This window comes from Gavia stellata, chromosome 29 (assembly GCF_030936135.1).
Source record: "Gavia stellata isolate bGavSte3 chromosome 29, bGavSte3.hap2, whole genome shotgun sequence".
Lineage (NCBI taxonomy): Eukaryota > Metazoa > Chordata > Aves > Gaviiformes > Gaviidae > Gavia > Gavia stellata.
In genome coordinates this window covers 3008220-3034529 of record NC_082622.1, presented here as the reverse complement: position 1 = coordinate 3034529, position 26310 = coordinate 3008220, and the positions used below count along the sequence as shown (strand labels likewise).

At 52.0% G+C, this 26310-nt stretch overlaps 1 protein-coding gene across 1 annotated transcript; it reads left to right on the top strand.

The window, feature by feature from the left end:
• The first annotated feature begins 3751 nt into the window (after nucleotides 1-3751).
• Nucleotides 3752-19983, top strand: FNDC5 (fibronectin type III domain containing 5). The gene is made up of 6 exons (XM_059830871.1): nucleotides 3752-3830; nucleotides 13236-13351; nucleotides 13656-13854; nucleotides 15335-15427; nucleotides 18864-18997; nucleotides 19823-19983. The coding sequence occupies exons 1-6, from the start codon at nucleotides 3752-3754 to the stop codon at nucleotides 19862-19864; spliced, it is 663 nt and encodes a 220-aa protein (XP_059686854.1). The 3' UTR covers nucleotides 19865-19983.
• The last annotated feature ends 6327 nt before the right edge of the window (nucleotides 19984-26310 follow it).

Genomic DNA, 26310 nt, shown 5'->3' with positions numbered 1-26310 from the left:
CCACAGAACCCCCTGCACCCTGCACAGCACCCGCTGCACCCCGCAGCATCCTGTCCAGCTCCCGCTGCCCAGCACCACACCCCGGCAGGCCCCCGTGCAGGACCCCCCCCCAGCACCCTGTGCAGCTCTCCCCCAGCCCTCCCTGCGGCCCTGTTCCCCTTCGTGCATCACCCCCACAGCGTTCCCTCCGACACGCAGAGTCCCCCCCGGAGCACAGTGTCCCCCCGACACGCAGCATCCCCCCGCGGGTATCCACAGCCGGGCAGGAGCCCCTGGGAGCTTCAGGGCTCAGAGGCCCCGGAGCGGTTCCCGGTGAGTGGCCACGCAGGTGATGCGCTGCCAAGTGAGCTCTGCGATGGGGTGCAGGGCGCCTTCACCCCGGGGGCTCAGGGTGCTGCGGGGGGGTGCAGGCAATGGTTGGGGGTGACCAAGCTGCTCCTGGGGCATGATTGCGGCTCTGGGGGCCAGGGCTGGGCCAGGGTCTCCTGGGGAGCAGCGGCACAGGGTTCCCCCAGATTTGCCAACATCTCTCTGTCCCACCATCATCCCTTGGGGACCCCAGGGCTGGGACTGTCCCTCTTTGGGGACACCTGGAGCATCTCCGCACACCACATCCATTTCCCTCATCGGCTGCACAGGAGGCAACCCAGGCCAAAAAGGGCCCCTCGCAGTGGCCTTAACCCCTTAGCGCTGAGTTAGGGACAGTTTTCCGTGTCATGGGGACATGGTCTTGGTGCTCGGCTCCCACCAGAGCCCAGCCCAGCATATTTAGGGTGAGGTGGGACAGGACGGGGGCCGGGTGCGAGGAGGGGGACGGTTGGTGGCCTCCCAGGTGTCTGTCTGGTGACGTGAGAAGGAAGAGGAGTGACTGGGGAGCCTAAGTGTGTAATTAGAGCTGTGACTTAATTGGCACACCGGGGATGATGGTCGTTGTGTGACTTGAATAGTCATGTGCCAGTATGGGCTGGGGAGGCGGAGGAGGCTCCGCACCGCACAGGGAGGCAACGGGAGCCCAGAGGGGACCAGGGGGGCCAGCACACCCCAAAAGACCTTGCCCGGTGGTGGGAAAGGAGAGGGGATGGAGAAGGGATGAGCGCAGCATGGGCCGCCCCGTGCACCTGGGAGCAGCCGGGACCTGAGCCCCTGGAGGGGACATCAGAGTAGTGGCGATGTCCCGGGGAACCTGCCAAGGATGGCAGATGTCGTGGGGCTGGGACAGAGCAAATGTTTTCCCTTTATTTGGAAAGGGGGAAAGGAAAAACCAGGGAATTATGGTATTAACTGTGTTCAGCCTCTGGATAAATACCAGAACACATCAAAAACCCTCTTCTGGGAGCCTGGGAGGTAGCAGAGTGAAGGGGACCAACCCTCTCACATCTGCCAGGAGGAATCGGGGCAAAACACCAGCCGTCCCGTATGCTGGGGCCTGGCCTCGGCGCGCTGTCGGCACAGGATGGGATCCAGCCCAGGCGGCACCTTCCTGGGGCTGACCAGGGCGTCCAGCTGCAAGGAGTTACTGGTTTTGTGTGACAATCCTTCCATTTCGCGGCTGCCGGGGGATTTGGGGCTCCCCGTGCGGAGGCAGGGAAATGCTGCTGCCGGCAGCGCGGAGGCGCATCCTGCTGCGACCTCGGCTTTGCATTTCTGCCGGCGGCTGGAGCCGGTTCTGCTGCGTCTGCCTCGGAGCTGAGGGCTTATGGTCCCGTGGTCCCGCTCCGGGTGCGCAGCCAATGGAGGGAGCACCGGCAGGAGCCCGGCACGCAATGGAGTCTCCTGCCCAGCCTCGTGCTCTGGCAAGGCAAGGCCCAGGGGAAGCAGGAGCCCAACCTGCAGCCACCCCTGCATGGCTGCGCCCAAATCCCAGCTCCACCAGCTGAACTCACCCAGCCCAGCCACGTGCAGATGGATTTGGAATGGGCACCGAGCTCAGCGCAGGCTGCTCCAGCAAGGGGCTGAGCCCCCCCACCAGCCCGGGGCTCCTGCTCCTCCCCGGCACCTTCTCCGCCGCTGAAGTGATAAAATTTTAATTTTAATTTTAATCTGCTGCCAGGCAGGAGATGAAAGGGAGGCACCGCAGGCACGTCCCTGGGAAGCAGCCGGCTGCAGCCGAGCACCCCGGCACCGCGATGGGGTGCGGCGTGGGCACAGCCCTGGCACCACAACGCACACAGCGTGCTGGGAATTACCATCATCTCAAGCTGAGGAAAGAGAGTGGTGGAATGGTGCAGGGCTGGGGTTTGGCAGGACAGGGTTGTCTCCTGGCTCTGGCGGAGGCTTTTTGGGTCTCTCTTGGGCGACGGCTGCCTGTCGCTTCTCCGGGAAGGGGCTTTGGTTCATGGGGAGACACTGGGAGCTCTGCAGGATCTCCTGTACGTGAGGGGAACCCTCAGCTGGGGCATCTCTCACTGTGATCCCAAGCATGACCGCGGTCTGTGCGCGGCCGGAGGGTCCCCAGCACCGCTGCAGGAGGACAGGAAGGGGAAGGCGGCAGAGGCTGCCAGTGCCAAGCCCTTCACGCCCGATTCACTCCCCGCCTCGTCTGGCGCTGCTCTGTTGACGCCGCTGGTACAGAGTGGAGAGAAACCACCAGTCCATAAACCAAACCACAGGGACCAGGCTTGGCGTAAGCGAGAGGACCCCACTGATGCTCCCAGGAGCCCGCAGCCCACGCCGCGCTCCCTGGCAGGCGGCAGCAAATAAACACCCAGGCCAGACAGACGTCGAGTGAGCGATGCCGCCCAGACACACGGCCCAGACCCCGCTGCTGCCCACCCGCAGCGTGGCCGGGTGCTCCCAGCCAGACCCGTCCGTGCGTGCTGGGACCTGCGGTCCCTGCCCGCTGGCACCCTGCGGCCACCCCAGCTGGCGGGGCCACCCCAGGCCATCGCAGCCGGACCCTCGCAGGAGCAGGACGCCTCATCGCTGGTGGGGCGCAGCAGTGGGGTCGGCAGAGGCTGCGGTGGCCGGAGCAGGGTCTCCCCATCCAGTGTCACACGGTTTGGCAGCTGGGCGCTGAGCTGGGGAAACGGCTTCTGTTCCCTTCAACCAGTTACCATAAATCAGAGCGCCGCCGGCTTAATTAACCTGGAGGCACGGCTAATTGCAGAAGCTCATCTAAACCTCATTACCTCGGAATTTAGAGCCCGGCGACTCGCAGGGGCTGCGTGAAAGCCCGGTGGTAAAATGTCACCGCTGCTGTGCCCGGGGGGGGGCTCGTCTCGGGGGGAGAGCCCACCTCCTTCCCCCGGTGGCCCGGGGGGCCCGGCGGGGAGCAGCCCCGGGGAGGGCTGGGCCGGGGGTGTGCCGGGACCCCGGCGGGGGCGGGAGGGGCGGGACGGGGAAACTGAGGCAGGCAACGGGGCCGGGCCCGGCGGGGGGCCCGATCCGCCCCCGTCCCGCCGCCCCCGGGGCCGGGGGAGGGACCGGAGCGGGGCTGCCCGGCGCTGCAGCGGGCGGAGCCGGGGCTCGGCGGGGCCGCACCCGCCCCCGCCTCCCGGCCGAGCCCATCCGTACCGTACCGAACCGAGCCGTGCCGGGCGCTCCCGGGCGGCGCTGAGCCCAGCCGAGCCGTGCCGAGCCCAGCCGCACCGGGCGGCCCCGGCGGTACCGGGCGGCCCCGGCGGTACCGGGCCGCGGCGCTCTCCGCGGTGCTGAACGGCGCCGCCGCGCCCCGCAGGACGCGCCGCCGGCGGGGCCCGGCTCGGCCCGGCCCGGAGCGGCTCGGCCCGGCGCGGCGCGGCGGCCGCGGGGGATGGAGCCCTTCCTCGGCTGCACCGGCGCCGCGCTCCTGCTCTGCTTCAGCTACGCCGGTCTGCGCCCGGTGGAGGCAGGTAAGGGCCGCCGGGCCCCGGGGAGGGGCTGCCCGGGGGCGGGGGGGGCTTCGGCGGGGAGAGAGCCCCGGTGCGCACGGGTGGGAGCAGCGGGTGAAGCGCGGGCGCTGCGTGGAGCGCAGAGGGGACGGAGTTCGGGGGCGTCGCCGGCCGGGACTTGGCCGGTAACGGGGTTGGGAGGAGACGGGCGATTTCGCGCACGCAGCCCCGGGGCACCGGTCTCGGGAAGGGCCGAGCTCTCGTCCCCACCGGTGTCCCGGCGTGGGCGCTTACAGCCGGAGTCCCCGGGGAAGGCGGCGTGAAAACAGGGGCTGGGGGGGAGCGAGCAGAGACCCTTGCCCAGCGCCGGGCACGGGGCTGAACTAGAGCAGAGGAGGCAAAACTGGATCTGCTCTGCCAACGCCGCGGCGCGTCAGCCTTGGCAATCCCCCTCCCGACTCCTGGAGTCCGGGGCCCAGCCAGGCACTGCCGGGAGCCACCTCTCCGTGGGGCACAGCGCATCCCGGCTGCATCAAACCAGGCCCCTCCGAGCTGAGCCGGTTCCTCTGAAGTGGGGGATCTTTCGGGATGGCAAAGGTCCCCATGAGCTAGCTCTAATTTTGGAGCGACCGGGACGTGCTCAGCTCCACTCTTCTCCCCTGCATCAGCCGCACTGAGCATTCACCCCAGCACCCTGCGCGTGGGTGCCACGTCTCGGCAGGTGCTGGTGGGTGCTTCCCAGCCCAAGCCAGACGCCCTCCCCGGCTCCGTGTAGCCAGCCGGAGGGCTGTCTCCCTGGCTGTCTGCAAGACGTTGGTGGAACAGCTGCTTTGATTTGCCAAACGCTGATTGCCAGAATATCTTACATTCCAGGAGGCTGGGGGTGACGATCAGGGTTGCAGAGCTCTGGGGGGAGTGGAAATTCCTGCACCCGAGCCAGCCCCGGGGAGTTGCTGGAGTTACATTCACCCTCGTCCTGCCTGCGCAGGGGCTGCAGCAACCCCCCAAATGCCTTCGGCTCTGACACACCCGTCCTTGGCCAGACATCGGCACTCTGAAGTTGCCGTTTCACAACTGACAGACCCCGGGGAGATTAATGAAACATTCCCAAAAGGAGGGAGGGATGGGGAAAACACCGCGGCACAACGGAGGCGTCTGCAATTGTAACAGCCCTCCCGATTCTCTGTAAACTAGGCCACTTCCCCTGCTCTTCCTTATCCTTGAATCACCTCAGTCAGCGCCTGAGAGTAAACATGGAGTTGTGTCCCTGCCCATAACTGCCTTCTGCTCCTGTCTCACAGGCAGCGTGAGGCATCCGTGCCACGTTAGGAGCCGGGCAGCTCTGTAAACACGGATAGCCGCCCTGTCTCACAGCTACGGCGTGCGGTGGGGAGGCAGGAGACTGGGATCTGGGCTCTGACAAAGCTGCGTGACCTTGGTGCTGTGCCACGCACCCCCACTGCCTCCTCTTTCTGCGGTCTCCTTCGCCAAGGGTTGTGGTGTGCTCTCCCCGCACCCCGGCGAGGCACCGAACTTGCACCGTCCCTGTTTTCCCGAGAGGGAAGAGAGGAATGAGGGTATGGAGTGATTTTCCCAAGGTCACACAGAGGTAGCAGCAGCATCACCACCAGCTCTGTGGCCCCAGTCCTAGCCGACGATGTGGCCACGAGGCCGCCAAGGTGGGCAAGCCAAGAGTCATTGGAAAAGCCCGTGGAGAGGAAACCATCCCCAACAGGGTCAGGCAGGGATGGAGGCTCGGCGGTCCCTCCTCTTTGGACCCAGAGCTCATGCAAGTGGGTTTAAAATAATGCCTGTTGTGAAAGGTTAAAGCTGCTGTCCCCGGGAGAGGACCAGTGCGAATTCTGGTGCTGATGCAGCAGTGAGGACTGGCGAGAGAGCAGCACCGGGCACGGGCCCTGCTCTGAAAGGGGGCATTGGCCAGTCAGGACCATTTTTTGGCAAGGTGATGCCAAGGTGAGCAAGAAGGGGAAGCAGGACCAGAACAAGCTGAGAAATAACCTCCACACTAACACTCTCTGCTAGCCCTCAGCGTCCCACCAGCGCCGCGTGGGTAAAGCCCTCCAGCTCACTCCTGCTGCTGCCTGCTCGAGAGGGTCCCTGAGAAAACGTTCAGGATGGTTGGCAAGTCAGAAATACAGCTTAATTTTGTCACAGCGCTTGGTCTGGCAGCGGGATGGCCTGCCCTGCCCGGCCTGCGAGGTGCCAGCAGCCCCCTCCTCGTTAGGCAGAGGTAATGAAGAGGGAGGTGAACTGTGCCGGGCTCGGTGGCACAGGGCTGCCTTTACGAGCAGCAAGGCAATGCTGTGTAACGATGATGAAAGACCCCAAAATAGGCCATGGTCCCTGCAACTTGCTAGGGCAAACGGCATCCCTGCAAGATTCCTGCCCGTGGAGCAACTTAAGTCAGGTTTATGTCTGTGAGGCGGAGGGGAAAGACAGCACACGGCTCAGGCGGAGGTAAAACTTCACCGTCCAGCACAGCTCTGGGCCCCGTCCAGCTCGCAGCCTTCACAGAACCTGGACTGGCCTCCAACCCAGCGAGCCCCTTAACGGCTCCTCCACCTCCGCTGCCCAAAAAGGGGCCAAACCCACCCGGCTGGATGCGGGGCGCTGCTCAGCTTTAAAGCCGCTCGGTGCTCTTGCATCTCTCCTGCGTGTTCTCACCCCCCGAGCCACTCTGCAACCCAGGCTCCTCTCTGAGGTGGGTCTCCATCCCCACCTCCCAACCCAGGCTCCTCTCTGAGGTGGGTCTCCATCCCCACCTCCCAATCCAGGCTCCTCTGAGGTGGGTCTCCATCCCCACCTCCCAACCCAGGCTCCTCTTTGAGGTGGGTCTCCATCCCCACCTCCCAATCCAGGCTCCTCTCTGAGGTGGGTCTCCATCCCCACCTCCTCCCCGGGCAGCCCCACCAGCTGCAGGGGGGAAGGAGAGCAAAGCGAAGGTGACAACCGGACTGCAGATGCTCTTCCCCGACCTGTAGCTCGCCAGGCACGCTTACCTCCTCTTCCTCCGAGCCAGGGGAACTGAGCTCACCTGAAGTCTGGCAGGATCAAAACCAGAAGTGAGCAATAGGCTTAGCACACACGAGAAAGCAGCGATCACTCTGACAGCTATTTGGAGATGGCAAACCAAGCTCCAGCCCCTTCCCGTCTCACGGAGGCCACGGAGATTCCTGGCCAGCTGAGGGATGGCGTAAGCACTTTATTGATTTCTGCATTCAGCGTCGGAGAGATTTAATTGAAATATGGAGGTTTCTAACCTCAGTGTCAGCCTCTCGGCAGGGATGTTGCTGTGCAAAGCGGCCAAGGTTGTGCCATCCTCTTCCAAATGCCGTCTCCTGCTGGGAACATACATGTGGAAAATGGAGATCCTTCCCAGAGAGAGACGTGCTCGCAGACATAAACCACACACAGGCACCGTGGCAGGACCCAAAAGCAGCTTTCATGGAGTGGTACCCATGCACTGGTACTGAATATGGCCTCATCCTTTTGGCATTTATAGTTAAATAACCCCCTCCTGGTTTATATGGTACCCAGAGGCCAAATTAGGGCCTGACTCAAGTATAATTCAGTTAAAAGCAGAAATGTATTGAGCAGGGAAGCATGCAAATCTTTATGTGTGCAGAGCTGGGTTGGGACCAGCCAGCAAACTCCCAGGAGAGGTATGGGCACTGGCGTCCAGTGGCTGTCCGGGAAACTCCAGGGCTCACTCACCCCCTCTGCCTCTGACCCATTTCTCTGTTATTTCTCTAATATTACATAGGTGTGGGCTGAGAAGAGCTAGAAAAGACCGTGGTACCCAGTCCTCCCCGGACATTTGGGTCCTGGGTAAAACATGCCACAGCAATGACTCTGCTCGGGGTTGGCAGTGTTAAAACCCAAGTCATGGCATGGGTGAGACCTGTGCAAATCCTGCCCGGCTTCAGGACTCAGAGAGTCAGAGGTTTGGCAGCACGGGACATTCTCCAAAGTAGAAATCCCCCTTCCTCCTGCCCTAAGGAATTCCTGATAGCTGGGCTGGACACAGCGAGCATCTCCGTGCTCCCTGAAAGGGCTCCATCCTCCTTGACAGCATTTCCACCCATACATTTGGGCACCCACTAATTGAGGAATCGGCAATAAGACCCGGGGGGGGGTGAGAGGGGGCTGGCGTCTTAATATCCCATTTGTACAGGGGAGTGGGCGGTCAGCAGGAAATAATTGCCTCTTTCCCAGACTGAAGAACCACCGGTTGGTCTTTCTGCTCTTTGAAATTCTCAGAGCTTAACAAATAACCCCGCTTCCCATGCGGCCGGGAGCGGGGTGGCAGCAGTGGGCCCTGCTCCCTCCCACTCCCCTTGCAGGCTCCCTTCATTAAAACACGCGGGGAAGCTGAACGGCACGCCAGCCCTTCCTACATAGCCCATAAAGCCGACAAGCAATTATATCCATTGAAGGGAGTCATGCTGGGAGAGCAAAGAGAGGCTCAGAATGGCAAAGAAAGCAGGTCTTTTTGTACCCACGCTCAGCGGGCAGCAGTGCTTCACGGAGAACATCACATGGGACCTTATGGGATGCTCCTTCCCCTTGCAGGTCGTGTCCTTCCATCTCCCGCATCTGCAGGGAAGGTTGCGGTGCAGGAACAAAAACCTACTGGGATTTAAGGCTGACATTCACTGCTTCCCGCAGGAAAGGGCACGTAGCTTGCAGGTGGATAGCACTGAACGAGCTGCTTCAGAGCCTCGGCAGGCACTCTGCTCGCTGGACCATGTCCTAGGGGCTCTGAAGCAGCTGAGCCTTTCACAGCAGGAAAGGAGCTACTTGTGGGACAGGAGCTAAGTGAATTGGAAAATGCTGTGACTGCAGTGTAGCCTTGCCCATGGAGGAAGCAACTGTGCTTCACTCAGGCACTTCCAAGCAGCTGGAGTTTCCAGGACAGTTGAATTCAGAAGGAGCAAATTTTGGGGGGAGGCCAGGCCCCTTGGTTGGGGAGATAAATCCAGGAATAGGCTCTAATCCCAAACCTATAGCCTGACCACAGGATTTGGCTGGCAGAGGTGACCTCCAAGGGTGTGGTATTTCCACAGATTAATTCCACAGCAATAATTCCTCCAGCAGCTTGCATGGCTAAAGGCAGCAAGCCGGCTCTCATCCCCAGCCCCACCATAAGAGCTCACGGCAGAAGCTGCAGATTGAGAGTGGCTTCAAAAGAGAGAGACACAACAGTACGGAGGGACCACGGCAGAGGAGTCAGGAGCTCTGAGCACCTCTTAGTGATGTCTTTGGGGGCTAGGTACCTCCCTGATCTAGAGGTGCCAGGCAAGACAGCTGGGTGTCTTGGACACCCCCTTTGCTCACCCCACCACCCTCGATCAGCATCCCCCCTTTCGCAGGTGATAGCAGCAGTGGGATGGAGACAAACCTTCCTCCCTCTTGTTTTCCCTGCCCACCCCGTCCACGCTACAGCTTCGATAGTGAAGTCAACAATAAGGGGCAGGCGGGTGGTTTCCTCTTCCTCGTGCCAGCAGCCGCTGTGCTGACAATGAAAAGCCAGGGAGGAATCAGCCCAAAGCTGTGAAGTGTGGGTTGGTTTTTTTTCTCTCTCTCAAATAAAAGTCCATTAATAATCAGCAAAGCGTTTAATGAAAGACTAGAAGGAGTTCTCAGCATTAAGAGGGGATTAAGGGTAATCTTCATCACTCATGCCTCCTTGCTGTGCAGAGGCGATTCTGACCTGCTCTTGCCAAAAGGGCCCAAGGTGGGTAGGAGTGAGGCAGGGCTGGGACACACAGCCCTGGGGGCTGTGGGACTGCGACTCACCTGACGAAGGGTCCCTGTGGGAAGGAAACAAGACATGGTTTAAGCATGATCAGTTTTGAAGCAGCCATTTACATTTAAAAATCATCACGATTTCCTCTTAATTAATCGGAGCTCCCCGTTAAAGAGGGGGCTGCAAGTTCTGCTGACATGAAAACAAGAGCAACTTTTCATCCTAACACACAGCTCTAATTCAAATTTGGCCAAACAGATCCTTTGCCAGTTTGCAATGTGTGATTTGCTCCGGCAGGCATTGCAGCCTCGGCGCTGGCATGAAGCTAAACTGCTAAACCAGAAATCTTGTACCATATGGATCCCTTACAGACCAGACAGGGGATGTGCTGTCCTCAGCATCTCTGGAGCAAACATGCACGAGAAAGGTTTGATGCACGGCATGTTCCTTGCTGTATCGCCCGCAGTGGGGAAGGAACAGCCCCTGGGGCCATCCCACCCTCCATGCCCGCTTCCAGAACACCAGTGGCTTTCCTGGCCGCCGCAGGCACAGAAGCAAAGTTTCCAGGAGTTGTATATGACTCTAGAAGGAACCAAACGTTTGGATTTGGCACCTCACGCCCTGCCAGAGATGCTGACCCCCCACAGCCAGCTGGGAAACCGAAATTACATCTTCTCCACCTGACCTCAGCCGGGCTGGCACTACAAAGAGCCGCAACTGGCCCAGGGAGCCAAAAGCAGTGTGGAATATCTTGGAACAGCGATTAGATTTTAGAAAGTCATGATCTCATCATGCATCTCCTGGGAGCGGGGAGAAAAGCATCCTCATGGATTAAAATTTTGGTTCCAAATTATTCATTCAGCTCTGGGAGCAGGAAACTAATTTTCCTGGCTTTGTATTTCTGTCAAACACCGTGCTTAATTCTCTTTTCATATTGCTTTTATACTGGTTTGACACCATTGATTTATGTGTAGCTACTCCTAATCTGTGGTAGCGCAAGGAAAGGCACGCTCAGATCTGCTATCCTAGATTTCACTGTGTTATCTGCTGACTTCAACTACCCTGTCTCTCTCTCAGGTATTACTGTGAAGGGGGTTTTCTAGACTGCTCTCGACCATCCACACCAGCCGATTTCTCCCCTGCCTACATTCCGAGTCCTGCTTTGCAGCTCCCAGCCCTGGGTTGCAGCTTTGCCGAGTGCTTCCCTTCTGCCTCGCAGCCCTCCACCCTCTCTCACCAATTCCCAGAGAGGTTCTTGGCTCTTCTCCAGCTCTGCTAGGTCTTCCCAACTCCCCCGCATTTTATGTCATCAGGAAACTTAGACACTTTTTATGCTATGTCTCCCTCAAGGTCACAAATTTCAAAGGGGACTTGGGCACCAAGAGTGGTGTGCTGTACGTTCCCTTTTCCCAGCCTGAAGCTTTTTCCCTGATACTCTGCTCTCTGTTTCTGTGGGGTTAATTCAGCCTCCTCAAGCTAAGCTGGGTAAATCAGTGGTAGCTCCTAAAAAAATTTAGCTCCTAAAAATATCCAGGAAAGATAACCATGCTGGGATTTAACTGTACAGCTGTACTTTGAGAAGGGCAAAGTGCCTGGCTGCAGCTGGAGACTGTTTTGTCTCCCATCTCTCGACTCCGTCATGTCCTCCGTATGTTCTAGCAAATTCATCAGGCATGACTCACAGACCTTCCCTGTACGCATTCCCATCTGCTGACTGCCCCTTCCTAAAATTAGACCTTACTCTTGTTGGCACACGGGTTCAGCCACGGGAGAAGGTGAGGAGCTGCAGACCCACACCCCTTCCTCAGTAAGGAGCTGAGTCCAGAAGGGACTGGTGTTCAGGCTGAGGAGGACGATCCATCTCCCCCGCTCAGCTTGTCCTTGGCCCTGCTGCTGCAGCGGGAGGTGAGGATGATAAATGTTTCCGTTCTCGGAGAGCTGGCTGGAGACCACTGCCTCATTTCATGAAGGCCAGCCCCTGAGAGATGAGAATGCTCTGGGTCAATACCGACTTGATCATCTACTCCAGAGAGGAAGGACACCTACCCCTATGAAATCCTGGAGACCACGATTGCTTGCTGCTCCTCCTTCTAAAGTCCCAAATTCGTGTGAACTTAGCCATGCACCTTTCAGCGACATTTTTGCTCACTGAAGGACTCACTAGCATCAGTCTGGGCCCCAACGGCTTGTCCAGACATCCTATTCCTAAGGGTCTCACTGGTGGGTGTGGGTCTCCCATCTGCTAGAAAGAGGAGCTCTGAAGGCTGCACTGTGGGTGTTGTTTGGGGAGGAGAGAAAGCAATAAGGTCATCGCTCTGCTAAGTGTAGAACAGCACTGACCTTCAGCTGGGGAGTTTTGTGCTCCCGTTATTTTCTCTGTTCCCGGGGGAACATTCACCGGGAGTGAAGTCAGTTGTTAGGAGACACTGACACTACAGCTAGAATATTTTCGGCCACATTCAGGCGGCTGGGCCTGACTATAAATCCAACAAGTGTTACTGGAGACGTGCACACATGCATCCTTCTTTTACTGTTGACCTCAGCCCCAGCCCCAGCCCCAGAAGGGCAGTGTTGTGCAAAAGTTACAAAGCAATAAAAGTATTATTCTTTGACGAGAGTCAAAAAAAATTACTCCTTCTCACCCTACTGACCTCCTGTGGGTAGTCGGAGCCCTAGCAGTCTTGTTAGCATTTACTGCCTTTGGGTTCGGGGCACAACCTGGAGATTGCGAATTAAATTTGACCAGAGTAAAGGGAACAGGAGTCCAACCTGCTGCACAGAGCGCTGGAAGGACTGTGCCAAGCCTACAAGGTAAAACTTTCCCCCTGAGATGCCAAGAAGGGCTTTGCACTGTGCAGCTCCCTTGGGAAGAGGCTCCCGGTGAGGGTGTGCAGGAGCCCAGCTGGTACATCGGAGCCCAGCTCGCCTCGGCAAGGCTGGCAGCTACGCAGATCCACGCTGCAGTTGGAAACTCAGCTGTGCTCTGGAGTTGAGAATAAACACGGAGCCTCGGGCTACTGCTTTGATAGCCTGCCCTTTTCACATTACAACGGCCCATCCGTGCTGTTGCAGCGTGGTCTGTCCTGTTAGCTGTAGTAAGCGGATGGTTGCTGGATGTCCTCCGAACACCTGAGAGACAGCCCATCAGCCACAAAATGTGTATAAAAACATTTTCTGTCATACTAACAGGGAAAAGCAAAAGAAACACTCCCATTTACTGCTCCTCAATTTCAAACCTCCAGAGTGCTCATCAAAGCATTCAGTTTTCATACTTTCAAGGCAGATCTTGCATTTCCTCCCAGCTGTCACTGTCAGACTGTTAATGGGAAACCACAGAGAAAACATGGTACGTGGCTGGGAAGGATGAGATGAATGAGCTACTTGGTGGTCTGCTGTGTTGTCAAAAGAAACTCTTTCCAAGGGTCAGATATTTCACGCCATGTCTAACGCAACTCGTATTCTCAGCAGAGATCTCCTAGAACCTCACTGGTAATTAAGACATGGAGTACCTGCAATTTCCAGGTCCCATATCCAGAGCCATACAGAGGAAGGACCCTGACCAAGGTCCCTTCCCACTCCCTTCCTTGCCCTTGCTCTGTCTCCTGCCTGTGGCTGTGACTTTGCCTCTGTAAAGGCTCTGCTCTCCCTCCTTGCAGACAGCCCGTCAGCTCCAGTAAATGTCACAGTCAAACACCTGAAAGCCAACTCGGCCGTTGTGACTTGGGATGTTCTGGAAGATGAAGTTGTCATTGGATTTGCCATTTCCCAGCAGGTATGGTGCCGACAATTACCCAATTTCGGTCGTGCTCATCTTCACCCCAGGTCCCTTCAGTTTCCAAATTCTCTTGCTGCAGTTTAAGCCCATTCCTTCTCGTCCTGTCCCTCGTGGTCTGGGAGGGGACTTGGCCTCCCATCCTCTTTGCAGCAGCGCTTCACGTATTGGTAGCTGCAGAGAGGAAAGGGTCCGACGGTCACCACGTCCGTGGTGGACAGGGCAGGAAGCAGTGGTCTTAGATGACAGCAGTGCACACAGGAGGTCTCTCCACCACTCTGTGCTCTCCTCTCTCGGCTTCCAGAAGAAGGACGTGCGGATGCTGCGCTTCATCCAGGAGGTGAACACCACCACCCGCTCCTGTGCCCTCTGGGACCTAGAGGAGGACACTGAGTACATTGTGCATGTCCAGTCCATCAGCATCCAAGGCCAGAGCCCTGCCAGTGAGCCAGTCCTCTTCAAGACCCCCAGGGAAGCTGAGAAACTAGCCTCTAAAAATAAAGGCAAGTGTGGGTGAGTTCCTATGTGGCCCCTGGGACGCCCAAGCAGTGTAGGGCTCTGCAGAGAGGAAAGCAGTATCCTGTGCAATGAGAATAGCTGGGTTAAACACACGCAGGGCTGAGTGCCCTCTCACAGCCCCACATGGACAAGCGGGATGCTCTGAGTGTACCCAGCAGACAAGGCTGACGGGTGCACGAAGCAATAGGGAGATGCTGCTGAAGGCTGGCTGTTCATTTCTCCCGTTTCAGACGAGGTTTAACAGGCAAAGTGAGGAGGAGAAGGCTTCCAGCCTGGAAGCAGTGTGTCCAGCATCCTTGCAAGTGGAGAACGCCAGGAGAAGTTCCTGAGCAGCCTCTGAGCTCATGTGGAACTAGACTCCTGGACAGCACTGGGCACAACACTGCTGTGCTCACAGGGCACTTGGAGGGATTTGCTGAGCCTCCTGTGCTTGGATTCCAGGACAGCAGGGGGAAAAAAATACCCAGAGACTGCCACTTCTCTTACATTTCAAATGTTTCTGCCAAATCACAGAAAGTGGAGGTGGGAAGGGACCTCTTGATATCACCTGTCCAAACCCCTGCTCAAGCAGGGTCATCTAGAGCAGGTTGTCGAGGATCATGTCCAGCTGGGTTTTGAATATCTCCATGGAGGAAATCAGGCACTTCCTCACTGACAACTCCTTCACTTGTTCCTCTTAAGCCAAACCAGGTCGTTGAAGGTTTTCTGTCAGCAAGAATCTCTGCTACAAAAAGGGCTAGGGAGTACAGGGGTCTGGGATATAAAGGCTTACTCCCTGGCTACTGCGGACCCAGCCTGTTGCAGGGCTTTTGGCCGTGGTTCCTAGGATGTTGTGAGTTCTTCACTCTTTCTGCTAAAATGATCTGGTGTCCGTAAATACTGAATTGCTGTTCATCTGAAAGCACTAAGAGGAGCACTGCTTCCCTCCCTGGAGGCCTGAACTGTAATCTTCTCAGTGCTTTGAAGCCAAGGAGGAGCATTATGCCCTGCAAAAAGGCTCTAGTCATTTCTGAATCCTATGGCTCCACTGAAAAATACCATGCTAGGCTCCACACTCCTGGGCTGGGAGAGGAACTGCTGAAGCATGCAAGGCTTTGTGACAGGCACGGACGGCACTAACAGAGACCAGAGACAGAGCAGAGCGAGCCGCCACGGGGCCAGATAACATGTGGACTTACCCCATGGCAGCTCCTCTGTGGGAACTGCCTGTTGATCCCGTCTCGCTGCTCCTCCCTCGCCCCATCTCCTGCAGGTTGTCAGGGGCAGTTGCTGCAAAGCAGCTGATGCTCTGGAAGTTCAAAGCGCAGCTCGTGCTGCTGGCATGACTGACGGGCGAGGACTCTCTCCCTGCTAGCTTTGGCCCTAATGCACTGATGATTTGAGTGAAGGACACTGTTAAACCAGTGTCTGGTGCAGCCTGAGCTGCGCGGTTAGGTTTCACGATCTCTCTTTCCCCTTGTGCAGATGAAGTGACAATGAAAGAGATGGCGAAGAAAAACCAACAGCTGCGAGCGGGGGAAATTCTCATCATAGTTGTGGTGTTGTTTATGTGGGCAGGTCAGTTCAATCTTTCTGTCAAAAGCACGTAATATCCCTAGGGCCTGCTGGCTTGCTTGGTTTGCATGTGTAATCATGTAAGACCTGAAAAGAAACCCTTCCTCCCATAAAGAGTACTGTATATTCAGCTGTAACGGCACCTCAGTTCCCTCTGCAGCATCACAAGTCGGGCAGTGCCAAAAGCGGGTGAATCAGTGGTCTGATCCAGTCCAGCACAAGTAGAGAATGGACTTGAGGAACAAATTCCCTAATTCCCCATGGCTAATCCTGTAATCTCAATTTTTCCCACTGGTGATAATGCCCTCAGCCATCCAACAGGATGCCTCGAGCTCTTCAAATGATGCAGGTCACTGTAATTATCTGGGTATTATATGACTCCAACTCTTATGCAAAACAGAAATTTAAGAGTCTTGCTCTCAACACCCACTATTATATAGACACTAAAAGCCACTTCAAGACCAACTAAAATAATGGAAGCATTGAAAGAACAAATGGTCCCAAACATCAAAACACCAATAAACCCAGATCGTCTCAACATCCACTATTAAACTACAAAGAACAGTATTTAATAGGAAGAGGAGGACATTAGCAGAAATATATTAACCAAAAGGAAGAAAAAGTCTACATGAGCTTGGGACGGTGGGAGGAGGAAGGACTAGCATTAGCTGAAAGCTGCCATCCGTAATGGTGCTTTGGAGGCAAACCTTTAATAATTTTTTAAAATTCCACCCTGGTCCTCCATACAACTTGCAGCCACTAATCCTTCTAATCCAAGCAAAGGCTCTGCTACAAGACGGCTACTGTAGTATATGATTTTAGAAGCAAGACCGCATGCCCAGCTGCAGCTGAGAGCACCCGGTGCTGTGGGAGGTGCAGTAAAGCCATCCTAGGGCCACTTTGCTGTGGGATGCGATGGGCATAGCTAGGCATGTACATTAACGCAGCCTCTAACAGAGCATCAGAGAAATGTGCTCCTTCAATATGAAGATCCCTCACTATGACTTTTTGTAATATGTACAAACATATGAATTAAATTTCTAAAGAGAACCAAGAGTTTTCCGACATGAGTTTGGGACCACATTTCAATAGAGCTTATAGCAAACTGTACCTAGGATAGATCTCTCACATATGTTTTAAACGAGCAAATAGGGAGAGGAAAACGCCTGACTCCTGCTCCATCAGCTTAGCATGTCTGAAGTGGCTGCAGCAAGCCCTTCAGCTCATTTGGTTTGGAAATTACATGCATGAGTTAATGGGAAATAAAGTTTGCACATTCGTTTTCTATTTGGAGCCCCAGCCTGCCCTGGCTGCCAGTCAGCTGCTGCTCCTGCTGCAACGTAAAACATTAATGAAACAGCATTTGCTCCCTGGGAGTCACAGAGCACGTTGCCCAAGGGGGAATGGTTCAGGTGACCCAGGGAAATTGGCAGGCCGGGAAATGAGCACTATGGTAAATCTGTGATCCATAAAAGACAACCTTTGCCACTCAGTATTTAGTCCTCTTGTCCCAGGCAAACCACTTTTCCACACACAGAGCGTGTAAACAGTCGCACAGAGAATTATCCTCAGTCAGAAGAGAAACCCACCACAATAGCATTGAGTGGCTGATGACTTTGACAGCTTGTAGTTTCAGTGGTGAGCATAACGCTACGTCCTTTAAAGACAGTGGTCTGTCATGTCTACTGCTGTAAACTGTAACAATCCTGAATTGACAGGGGTTGCACCAGTTTACTCCAACAGAGGATTTGGCCCATTTACACTAGATTCTGCTGAGATGAGAGATGCGAAACCAGTCACTGATCTGAGATCTGTCACAAAAGAGGGGGATGGAGGGATTAACTGTGTCCTGTACAGTTCTGAAAGGTTTCTTACAAGTGACTCCAGGTGACACAGAATCAGTTCCATGTATAATATTTTTTTGCCCTGGAAAGTCCTGAGTTTACCATTCATTATTTGCATTTCCAGAGACTGGACAGCAATTATTGCTAAAGATAATAACCAAATGAAAACCTAAACTAAGTTACAAGGCTTCCAAAACCTCTAGTCCATGATCTTTTCAGCATTTATATCAAGTTTTAGCTGTGCACATTCAAATTTAAATGCCCTGCCAGTAAAAACAATCATAAATAATTACATGAAGCAACCGAACAACTGATTCATCTCCCACTGTAGTATAATCTAAAACTCAGATCGGCATCTGAACAAAGAATTTGCTAATACCATAACTTCCCTTCTAGACAGATGACTTACTTTAAAAAGGAAAGTGGATGTGGGGAAAAATGTCTCTCTAGGTCTAGTGGGTTCTTTACAACGTCTCAATATACAGCTCTTAACATTGCCTGGCCATAATCTGAATGTATGACGATGTTTTAGCAAATGCGAACTGCAACCAGTCTGTGCCCAGGGCTCTGAGCTGAGACAAGACCCAAGCTCTTGTGCTGTCTGTCTTTCTGGTATTGCTCACAGCACTTTGCTTCTCTGTGCCTCAGTTCTACCATCAGAAATCACAGAAGGTGTGACTGTGGCAGATGTTAACCTATTCTCCTAGGAGCAGCCATTTGTTCACATACGCAAGAAAGAATTTGGACCACTGTGTTTATCAGTAATACCTGGGGGCAGCTGCTATAACACCACCTTGCTTTATAAAGCATTTTGTGATGATCTGGTGAAAGCTTTACATATGTTTTGCTATTAGGGGAGCTGGAATATTTTTCAGTAAGGGAGAAGCAGCATCTACCTGGCTCTGCTTAACCTCTGTGTCTGGAATCTGCAGGCAGAGAAGTTATTTGGTCAAAATGTCACATAAAAGCTTCCAAGACAGACATTTGCAGTCTTCTTACGTGTCATGGCTGCCCCTGCTTTTCTCTTCATGTGCCTGCGTGTGTGGGAGGAAATTTCCACTGGCAGCTTTTGCTGCCGTCACTGTTGCATACTTGCAGATGTTGTCCTGCTGCTCAAAAGGCCCCGGCTTGTATCACATGCAGGCAGGTATGGTACCTGCCTCTCAGCTGCCAGCTCCAGCTCCTTTTCTTCACCCCAGAGGGGAAAGATCAAAGGACACATTTTCACTAACCAGAAATTCCAGGGGCTCCTGTGTTTGCAAAGCAAAGATCCCATTTAACCCCACAGTTAGTGTTGATCACTATCCAAACGTAGGACTTAAAACAGTTGTCCCATTTAATGACAGGGAAGTTGGAATATAATTAATCTTCTGTCCTTCTGTCTATCTAGTTTAGTATGGAATTAGGCATCAAGAAGGAAACAGCCGGAGGGTTGACTAGCTGTGTTAGAAAGTGATCCTTAGAAGAAATTGTGAATGCTGCCGAGATCTCTACCAGAAGGCACAAAGCTGGCTGGCAAGCAAGGGATCTCTTGATCTCTGCAGGCTCCAGGGGCTGAACTCATTTGTGTGATCACTAATGCTTTTTCCTGTTAGGGGTGATCGCCCTGTTTTGCAGACAGTACGATATCATCAAAGATAATGAGCCAAATAACAGCAAGGAGAAAGTCAAGAGCGCCTCGGAGAACAGCACTCCCGAGCACCAGAGCGGAGGGCTCCTCCGCAGCAAGGTGAGATGCTGCTGGAACACGGTGGGGGATGGACAGACAATCAAGTTCCAGCTGGGCTTCAGCTAAAATACCCAAAAAGCAGCCTCTGTTAAACATCCTCACTCCAGTCTCCTCCCTCCAGCTGGGATGCAGAAAGGAAACACCCCTTCACATCCACGCATGCCAGTACCATGGCTTCATTAGTGGTCTGAGCCTCCCAGATGCATCGGGACACCAGCACTTCACTCCCACCTCTGAACTGGCCTGCACGCCCATCAGTAAAACAGATTTCAGTCCATATTTCTGAAATATCTGAACATCTCTGGAAGAAAAATGCACTAAGCAATGCTGCAGTCCCTGAGCTGCTTGGGTCCTTACCCCCACGGCAGCCCTCAGGTGGTACGTGGTAAAGGGGATATTGCTCTTGCAATTAACCAAAGAGCTGATCAGCAGGAGGACAGCTGGTAATACACATGATGTTAAAGGTATGTCATATCCGTAATGTAAGCGGAACCAAACCTATAATTTATACCAACTTCTTTCAATTAATTTAACTTTCTTGCATTTCTAGTCACAACTTGCACTCTGGCACATCCCCACCACTTCACATTTACTTTTTATTTTAAATTGTCCACTAATTCATGCTCATTCAGAAGCAGACAGTGATGAACATGCAACCCTAAAGCCTCAACTCTGGCCCTTTTTCATTATTCTGAGGGGATGGGAACAAGAACATTTACAAAAACAAGAACTGACCAGCACACCGCACTGGTCTCTGATGTGCTTTTTCCCCTCTCTAGCGATTCCTATACATCCTTTCTTCCTTTGTCTCCTCTTCTCTTTTAGTTTCCAAAAAACAAGCCCTCAGTGAATATCATCGAAGCGTGACAGCCTGCCATCTGATAGATGGACTCCATTCCTCACTCTCACTTTCTGCCTCTGAGCCTTGATGACTAGGGAGGTGAAATATTGTTGGAGCAATTTGAAAATAGACCTAGTGACTGTCACTTGCTGGCATACACCTCCTTGTCTGTGTTCTGCAAAACATCTGGCCAGAAAGAAAAATCCTGCAAAAAACCCTGAAACCCAAACAAACAATTAAGATGGAAAAGCATCAGTGAGACAGCTGCTGCCGGTGATCCTGGACTGGACTCATGAATCACCTGGGCTGGAGCAACTTCTCACGCACTCCTCTCCACCCTCACACTCGGTCTTCTGGAACAATTTTCCTGTCTTTGGAAATGTACAATGTTTTGTTGTATCTTTATTTTGTCTCACTGTCACTACATCTTGACAGTATTAATGTGAGCTCAGGCATCAGTCACTGTCACTCCTCTCCAAGCAAGAAAGGAGAAAAGCTCATCACAGACATGACTAGCAACCAGATTTCGGCTGCCATGTGCTCTTGGCTTGCTTTGTTCCATTGATGTGTGTTGTGTAACACGTCTTGCAGGTGAGTTTTTAAAACAAAAAAAAAGAAAAAAGGCATACCCCAGTTTCCATTCCCACTGCGAGAACTTCCCTGGTTGTTCTCCCGTTAGGTTGCAGCACATCTCCACCGTTGCTGTCTCTATCTCGCACTGGTGCTCTTCATCTCAGATAATCGGGGCACACTGAACACTAAGGCACAGACCAATATGAGGGGACACCAGAAGCCGTTATTTAGCTTCCAGGATAATTTCAACCATTTTCTTCATGGTATTTTCAGCTGGGCCTGTGTCCACCACCAGTGTGATAAAAGGTCCATAAAAATGTAGCCAGTCAGCAAAAAAAAAAAAAAAGAAAAAAGAAAAAACTCATGATACCGGTTGCTATGCAAGGTCTCCAGGGGCAACAGCTATTTATTGTGAAAGGCTCTTGCCTAAGAGACCTTTTTCTGAGGGCTTAAGTTCTTAAATTGCTTCTTTTAGTAAGGTTCCTGTGGGAAGGTCTGGTTCTCCTTACACATCCTGTCTGCACTATTTTTGTGACATTGTAATGCCAGGTATCTGCTGGAGGCACTCCTCCATAAAAAGGATGACAACAAATGGGAAAGGGGTTAGGCTTCTCCTCTCTCTTATTAAAAGCTTGATGTTTGTAAGCTGACAGGATCCCTGGGATTGCTGGTGCTCTGGAAGCTGGTAGGTGCAAGTCCATCACATGGGAAAGATTTACTCTTTGCAGTATGCCATGGGGTATCTGTATTTAATTACTCCACAAGACCACTCCATATGCACTAGGGGATGAGGCAAGATCCTACTTGTTCCAAACACCAAGACAGGTTGGCCTTGAGTAGGGTTTGAATCTCATTACAACAAACCTGCACTCAGATGAGCCTGGTTTAAAAGTCCCTGCAAAGAAGCAGGCTGGCAGTAACAGAGTTCAGCCATCTCTCCTCTTCCACTGTCACCAGCCTTTCCAAAATACTTGATTCGGGAGAAAGGCACTAGGAAGTCTGCTTGCAGATGCGTTGGTGAACAAGCAAGGTCTTCCCTTGTGCCTGTTTCAGAAGGCAGGCCAACCCCAAAGGTCTCTTCAGTGGATCCTTTGCCAGAACATATTCCTCCATCACCAAGAGGGAGAGGTCAACACCTCTGATACAGACAGAGCAATAAACATTTTATAATGTACAATAAAAGATTAAAGGCATATCTTGTGTCCTTGTAACGTCTGAACCTAGTAATATTTCATCTTCGCCTGCTTCGAGCAGAACACACACAATAGAACAGTGGGACTTTCTCTGTATTTCCCAGGAACTACAGCATAAAATGTTTTCTCAATGTCTGGGTGTAGAAAACCAGAAAGGCTCAGAGTTCACTCTGGCTGCAGGACAAGGGGAAAAAAAAATGTTGCAACATAAATAGCACTACAGCCATACCTAGTGAGATTCTTCACACATGTCTTATATCCTAAGAAAGAAATGTCATTTGGAATCCATACCCCTATAAAGGGAGATTTAGGACAGATGGTACAGCATGTGCAAAATGATAAGGGAGATGCTCTCATAATCCTAGAGCAGACAGCCAAGCAAGCAGCCTTCAGAAGCCTGCTAGTGAGGAAATTCAGCCTGGTAATTTGGCAGGTTTGGGGGGTGGGGGGTTATGTGTCTGTTTTTAAAGACAGTTGTCCCTGGGAATTCAGACCATATCCCTTTTTTTACAGTTACTGTTGTTGTTCGCCAGTGACAGGTTTAAACTATTTCTTTCCTAACAGATGTGCTCGCTCCTGCTTGGTAGAAAAGAATTAATATGTAAAGCGTCAGTGTTTGCGTAGAGTTAAGTATTCATACCATAATGTGGCAGGAGGTAAGAGGGTTATCATTATGTTCCATAACTGCAGGCTTTAAAAGTAAGGTAATAATGCTATTAGTGAGAAGAAACAAATGTAGGCTGGCAGCAGCTCAACTCAGAGAGGTACTCCAAGCCATCTAATTCAAGTGATTCTCTTAAAGAAAATGTTTTCAGCAACTAGGAATTGAAGTGATATAGTAAGTCCACACTTTAGGAAAAGGTGTTTCCCATTATAGGAGAGGAAAGTTACTAAGATCCTACTTTTCTGAGGGTCATAACCATCAAAGCTTTAACTGCTCTTTCAGTATCAACTTCCACTGTAACCCATGAGAGTCAGAAACCATAAGGCTCTGGGCCAGCATGACTTCAAGCCTAAGCCCATCTTTAGAAGAGACACATCCTTCTCATTGACAGTTGCGAAAAGATACTCCTGAGGTGTTTTAGTCAATAAAGGGAAGAGATCAAGAAAAAACCCAAGACAGTGCCGAGGAAAGTCATGTTGGGCCACAGAATGCACCCTGAAAGCCACTCACATTTCCCCGTGTGTCTTCACCTGACTGCTGATTTTGACTGGTTATGGGGAGCAGGGGCTAGGAAAGGGAGGTTTCAAGGAATACTAAAAGCAGCAAGTGGGAATGGGCTGGCATGACAGGGATCCCAGACAGCCCTGCAAGAACCGACTCCCCATTGATCTCAAAAGCAAAGGAAAGCAGCCCTCCATCCGGCTCTGCTGATGCCGTACAGCCCCTGAGGACTAATCCTGTTGATTTCCAAGAATCAACTGAGCAAAGACTATGGGCACAATAAGGAGCAAGAAGTGGAAAACAGAACCCTTTGCCAACATATGCAGTGCGTGTTTAAAGTTAAGCACCACTTGCCTTCACCCTTTCAAGCACTGTAATATTATGCCTACAAGTACAATTTAGCCAATATATTCCTCCCCCACGAGTTTAGTAAAACGGAGCCGCAGGAGGCGGTGTGGAGCCAACAATCCTGCACAGCGTGTCCTTCCAATTCACAACACACAGCGCCATACACTTCTCACCACCTCCCCCTGTACAACAAGCAGCAGCACAAGCTCTGTTCTCTGTCTCCTCGGAGGAAAATGAGAACATTAGGCATTTTATTCCCTGACAGTTCAATAGCATCAGAGGAGGAAACACCTACACGACAGAAAGTGTTAGTATAATCTCAGCTGGTAATGACTTTCTGGAGGAGATGTAAATGGAGAGGAACAGACTGCTAATGCCAGTATTTGCCAAAGACATTAAAGGTTACATCACTCAAAAGCGTATGTCACAGCTGCACATCCATTTTGCTGATAAAAATATGGCAATTCATTGACTGAGTAGTCAGACTTCACTTCCCAAGGAGAGAGTTGAAGATTATACCATATGTTATACCAAATGTAATTTCCCCAGATTTGCAGAAAAGCTTCCTAACGACATGTAATGAGCTATTACTGGCTAGTCTGGAAGCAGAAGTTGACCAAATTCAATCAGCTTTCTAGCATTTGTTAAAAAGCTGTATGATCAACATGCTTGTTATGCTAAAATATCCTCTGTTTCCTCTACAAATCTGGTGTCTATTAAATAATCTGATGACCTTATAGATTAAAATTACTATGTTCCTACTTGTCAGTGCTTTAGCCCACACATCCCGAGGAAAGCGAGCTGGATTCTCTTTCAGCTCGTGCATCAGCATCAATTTTGTTCAACTAAGTTCCAAATGAAGAATCTTTATTATTAGCGACAGAGCCAGGAAAGACACAGCTTGAATTTTAGATCCCAGATGGAGTCAGCAAAGTTGGCAGCCAGAAAAGCCATCTTTTTGCTTGCAATCTGAACACACTGGATGCGGAGTCACTGAGTGGCAATAATGACATAGCCCCACGATGCCATTTGACACTTCCCAGCACATTGCTGTCCTTTCTAACCGACAAAACCCCCCCACACTGAGTGCCACCAACTGCTAAATATAACCTCTTTATACCATCCAGACCTGTTTTGCAGAGGATGCAACCAGCACAGTACTAGATATCCTCTCAAACCAAAGGGAGAATATTATCAGCTTCCACTATCGTTTTACATTTCAGGACATAATTTCTTCCTCCCATTTAGAATTACCTTACAGCACAGAAGTAGGGAAAAGCTGGTTAGCTTTTGAGAGAAAAGGCAGAAAAAGCCATGCAGTAGTTTAATTTCAGTCTCATTGTTTTCTAGCTGCTGTTGTTAGACTGCAATACATTGATGAATGTTATTACATTTCTAATGCTAAGACATTTCATCACAGAGCTCACGCCAGGCTTGCATAAAACAGTCTCTTCTCATCTTGTCTGATGTTGCTGGATTCTACTACAGCAAAAATCGTAAACAGAGCCCTTGGCTACACTCTAGCAGCAAACATGCAGTACGTCCTTCCACAAAGGCTTAATACACAATCTCTCTCTCCCCTTGCAGTATCTCTACTGTTCAGCATATATGAATCACAGTTGCAGTATCAAAGAATGAAATCTTCAGCAATAAGGCTGCCCAAAAGCCTAAAGCCTTTACAAAGTGCAGAGCTCCTCCACGGCAGTGTTCATTCACGTGAGAGATTTACATTCACAAAGACCACAAAACACATGTTCAGGAGGAGGCATTAGCTTCTGCCTGAGGTCCTCGAGCACAGGGAAGCTGGTCTTAGACACAGCACACGTACAGACACCATCATCTTGCTGTCATGATAAGGTGCTGCCTGTTCAGAATAATTTCATTTTCTCAGCATGGCTGAACTGGCAACAGAATGCCTGCTTTAAGAGAAGGCTAATATAAATAACATCCTGACTGCTATGCATCACTTAATCTCATAAAGAGATATATAACAAAATCAAGACAGCTAGCATAGAAAGCTCTGAACGCGTAAAAGGCAACACCTTTGCACAGCAAAGGGAGCAGATTGCATGTGGTCTTCCTACCGCTCTGTCCTGCTCCGTTCTATCATTGCCAATCAGCAGCGACCATCGATCACTGGTTGAGACAGAGCTTCACTATCCCAGCACTATGTGACTGCAACAGCTGCCGCCGGGCCTGCATTACTTCTGGGCCTTCAAAGAGCCAGTCTGTTAGCAGTTTAGCATCAGATAAACCCTCCAGCAGGCAAGCTAGTCTGCTTTCGCAAGGGGAGGGGGGGAATAGGCTCTGCAGTCGGGTTCCTGCCATCCCTCTCGCATTTTCAAAATGCCTGGAACAAGGAGATTTGAAGCAAATCTTCTTCCTTTATTTTGTGTGTTAGGACGAGGTGGACTTTACAGATATGACAACAACCTGGACAGCATGTGAAACTGCCCTCAGGACCGCCAGTAAATTACTTTTTTCAGAGAAGCCTCTTCAATTTAATATGTGGGATTGACTGGTTTAAAAGACAACAGCCACCACGTGCTAATAACCACCACAGCACACAATCAATGGCTGCCAAGAGATGTCACCTTCTCCTTCTATGCTCTCTGCGAGCAAAATTTACAGCGGTAAAAGTCACATGAGAGGCTATGCTGGCATTAAGAACATGTTATTAACTGGAGAAGATCAGTTATTGACACAAAGCCCTAACACTGGGCATGCACCACCCATGCCTGTACAACCCATCAGAAAAAAGACATCCCCTGCCCCACAAAATTGCTGTATATGGATTACTTCGTTAACAGAGGCAGCATTATCTAGGAGTTAGTGCAGTCAGGCAATACCAGGCTCTGTTCCAAGCTTCACTGCTTATCCTTTGGACAAATTACTTCGATTCTCTGTGCCTCAGTCACTGCACATCTAGGACAGTGACAAACTTTGCCCGCTTTTTAAAGCCACTTCCTCCTGTCCCGCTCCGGATCTGAAAGGTGCTACGGAAGGGCAAAATAATAAAATATGAACCACAACACTGAAAAACATTAATACTGTACCTGAATTTTATTTCTTTAAAATCACAGTAGCCAAAAGTGTCACAAAAAAATTCAAATTACTGTAATAAAAATATAGTACAATTTCCTCCATGAATAAACCTAATTTACTCTCTGAAATCCACCTATAAACACCTAAA